Source organism: Nicotiana sylvestris, chromosome 10 (assembly GCF_000393655.2).
Source record: "Nicotiana sylvestris chromosome 10, ASM39365v2, whole genome shotgun sequence".
Taxonomy (NCBI): domain Eukaryota; kingdom Viridiplantae; phylum Streptophyta; class Magnoliopsida; order Solanales; family Solanaceae; genus Nicotiana; species Nicotiana sylvestris.
The window spans coordinates 136,379,340-136,382,953 of record NC_091066.1 but is presented as its reverse complement, the minus strand read 5'-3'; the positions used below and the strand labels follow the sequence as shown (position 1 = coordinate 136,382,953).

Below are 3,614 nucleotides of genomic sequence, written 5' to 3'. Positions count from 1 at the left end.
AAATGAAGGTTTCAAATTGGAAAAATGATACTGTATAACCGCTGTAAAAATAATAATCGAAATATTATAAAATTTGTATGTATGTATGTATGTATGTATGTATATATATATATATATATATATATATATATATATATATATATACATATACACATACCTTTTCGACTACCAAATATAAATAGTTTCTGGCGCGGGCTAAAAGTGATAATAACTCTTTCAAATTCTCCATTACAAACTTATTTTTAGCTTTATGACCCTATCTTTTTTTTACACATAAGAGATTTATCTTTTATACATTTTTTTAGTTTCAACGTTGTAAAAAAACATGAAGGCGTATTTCCTTCTTTCCCACCCTCACTCTCACCCCCCAGTTTACACCCTCACCACCCCATCCCCTAGACCTCCAACCTCACCCCGACCACCGCCTAATCACACTCGCGACCATCTCCAAAACCCCCTCCCTTGAAAACCTCTCCTTCCTCAGCCAACCCCTCGTTCCCGACGCACCGCCTACTCCTCTCTAGACCCCTTACCTTGGCCCCGTCCCAACCCCTATCGCCCCGCTCCCTTCCCCGTTTCACCATTTCGTCTCCCATAATATTTGTTTAAAATATTTATTTTTAAAAAAAATATTATTTGCTAACTAATCAAACAGTAGAAAATAAGTAAGAAAACGACTTATTTTCTAGGAAAATACTTTTCGTGAAAAACATTTACCTTTATACCAAACACACCCTAAGTGAAAATAATGTTTTCTTCACACACACGCGCTATGCGAAGCGTGGGCCAAAATAATCCAAATAAACAGCTTAAAGCAGTCCTCTTTACTCCTTTTCTCTTTTAGTAAGTAGTATCTTTAACAACAGTAACTAACAAAATTAGGAGTATAAAACTAGAAACACCTCTTACTATTTATTCTGCTAAACGCGTAATCTCAATTGTCTCTTTCTCCGTCCGACAATTACCAGATTATTACAGAAAAACCTTCAAACACCCACTGTCGGTACACACACAAATGAGAAACAACCAAGAACAATAAACCCCTTCAATCTCCCTTACTAGATCTACACAAAAAACCATTCTTTGTGCAGATCCAAAAATCTTTCTTTTTCGCTTACACAAAAAAAAAAAAAAACAAGAAAAAAAAATGGATTCTTCAGAGCAACGTCGTAAGAGAAAAAGGATTTTCAGACCATCTTCACCAACAGCTTTTCTTCCTTATTCTCTTAAATATTTCTTCTCTGTAAGGTCTTTAGTTTTATGCTTTAGTTTCTTGATTTTTCTTTTTCTTCTTTCTTATCAGATTCCTTTTGGTTCTTCTGTTTTTAGACCTGTTTTAGTTGTTTCAAGCTTATCTTTATTGTCTTCTTCTTCTGACTTATCTTCTAGTTCTGCTTCATTTCAAGATTTTGGTAGTTTCTTATTGCCTTTACAAATTGAGGGTCGAGTTTTGTTTCCTGATCATGTTTTACTGTTGATAAAAAAGAGTTCTTTACTTGGTAAAAGTACAGAATTGGAGTGTGTTTATGCTAGAAATAGAAGTGTAGAAGGTGATATTTTTGTAAAGGAGAAAGCTTTTTCAGTGGATGAATATGGTGATGAAAATGGGATGCTTGTTAGATGTCCACTTCCTCCAGCTAATTATTCAGCTGTAGTGAATTTGAGGAAGTTTAGGGGAAATGGTGTTGTGAATATGGAAGCTGAAAATGGGATTTGGAAAAGTAATCAGACAGTTAATTCTTGGGAAAATGTTGCTTATGCTGCTACTTTGGATGGTAATACAGCAGTGGTGTTTGTGAAGGGATTGAATTTGAGGCCTCAAAGAGAATCCGATCCGAGTCAATTTAGTTGCCATTTCGGGTTGGGAAGTTTGGAAAAAGATGGAAGGTTTGCACTTAGGACAAATGCTATTAGTGCTGCTCAAGAGGTTGTTAGGTGTTCATTGCCATTGAGTATTAGGAAGAGCCCCGAGAAGGCTCGTGGTATACGAATAACGATTGGTATGTTGCCTCATATTCATGCTAAAGCTCATGAACATGTGCTTTGGCCCTCAGTAGCCAAGATATCTGACCTGAAATCTGAGGAAATTAGAAAGAATATCGGAAATGTAAAGTATGATCTTTGTGTGTGTACAATGGTGTGGAACCAAGCCTCAGCGCTTCGTGAATGGATCACTTATCATTCTTGGCTTGGAGTTGAAAGGTGGTTTATTTATGACAATAACAGTGATGACACAATCAAAGATGTGATTGAAGATCTTGAGACAGAGAATTACAATGTCACACGACACGTTTGGCCATGGATCAAGACTCAAGAAGCAGGTTTTTCGCATTGTGCTCTTAGAGCAAAGCAAGAATGCAATTGGGTATCGTTTATGGATGTGGATGAATATTTCTACTTTCCATATTCTACACCGGGACATCAAAGTTTTAGAACCACAGGTTACGCAGGAAAGGACTCACTTCGATCCCTAGTGGCAAATTTATCGTCATCATCGCCAACAATTGCCGAGATCAGAACAACTTGCCATAGCTTTGGACCATCTGGTTTGAATTCAGCACCGTCACAAGGTATCACTGTTGGATATACATGTCGACTTAAGAGCCCCGAGAGACACAAATCGATCATACGCCCCGATGCTTTGGACACCACTCTCCTCAATGTGGTGCATCATTTCTACTTGAGGAAAGGATTTAGGTACTTGAATTTGCCACAAAGCACTGCAGTGATAAACCATTATAAGTACCAAGTGTGGGAAGTTTTCAGGGCGAAATTTTTCAGGCGAGTGGCTACGTATGTTGCTGATTGGCAGAAGAATCAAAATGAAGGATCAAGGGATAGAGCACCTGGTTTAGGGACAGAGGCTATAGAGCCACCAAATTGGCCATTACAATTCTGTGAAGTTTGGGACACCGGCCTTCGGGACTTTGTTTTATCAAACTTTGCTGATTTAATAACAGGTTTGTTGCCTTGGGAGAAGTCTTCATTCTAATCACTGAATTCCATTGTTTTCCCTTGGCTTATCGAAGTAACGCATATCCATTCCTCCTTTGATGACTGCCAGTAGAGAAAGCTAGGGAGCTCGAGGGGCAGATGCCCTATATGTAGAGAAGATGATCACCAAAAAATTCAATTCTTTCTTCATTCCATGGCGATTCTGTCTGATTTCCTATAGCTTTTGTAGACGGGAGATATTAAACAATAGATTAGAATAGGAAATTTTTCTTTCCTTTGTTGAATATATCTGTAATTTTTCTACAGTGCAACATTGATATTTTCATTAAATCAATTCTTTTATCATTATTCAAAGCATTGAACATTTCCTTTTTCTACCGTCCAGAGATATGCGCTGCTTCTGTGCGCGCGCACACACACACACAAGAATATCATGTTTTTGACTGAGTTATAACAAAAAGAAAAGATGCCTTATGAGATAAGGCAACCATCAACATAATTGCAGTCATGCCTTCTCCCGGTGATACTAATCTGCCTCAATCTTTCTCACTAGAAAATTGAGAAAGATGATATTTCCCGCATCAACTCAAAGAGCCGTTAATCACAAAAAATGGGAAATCTTGGTGCCACCAGACGAATGGGAGCCTTGACGTAACTGG

At 37.9% G+C, this 3,614-nt stretch overlaps 1 protein-coding gene across 1 annotated transcript; it reads left to right on the top strand.

Annotated features, from left to right (window-relative positions):
* The first annotated feature begins 916 nt into the window (after window positions 1-916).
* LOC104228886 (glycosyltransferase family 92 protein RCOM_0530710) lies at window positions 917-3,309 on the top strand. The gene has a single exon (XM_009781431.2). The coding sequence runs from the start codon at window positions 1,148-1,150 to the stop codon at window positions 2,990-2,992; it is 1,845 nt and encodes a 614-aa protein (XP_009779733.1). The 5' UTR covers window positions 917-1,147; the 3' UTR covers window positions 2,993-3,309.
* Window positions 3,310-3,614: the final 305 nt, after the last annotated feature.

Bases quoted from the DNA above. Each gene is read 5' to 3' on its own strand.
- LOC104228886 (XM_009781431.2), top strand. From the start codon at position 1,148: ATGGATTCTTCAGAGCAACGTCGTAAGAGAAAAAGGATTTTCAGACCA.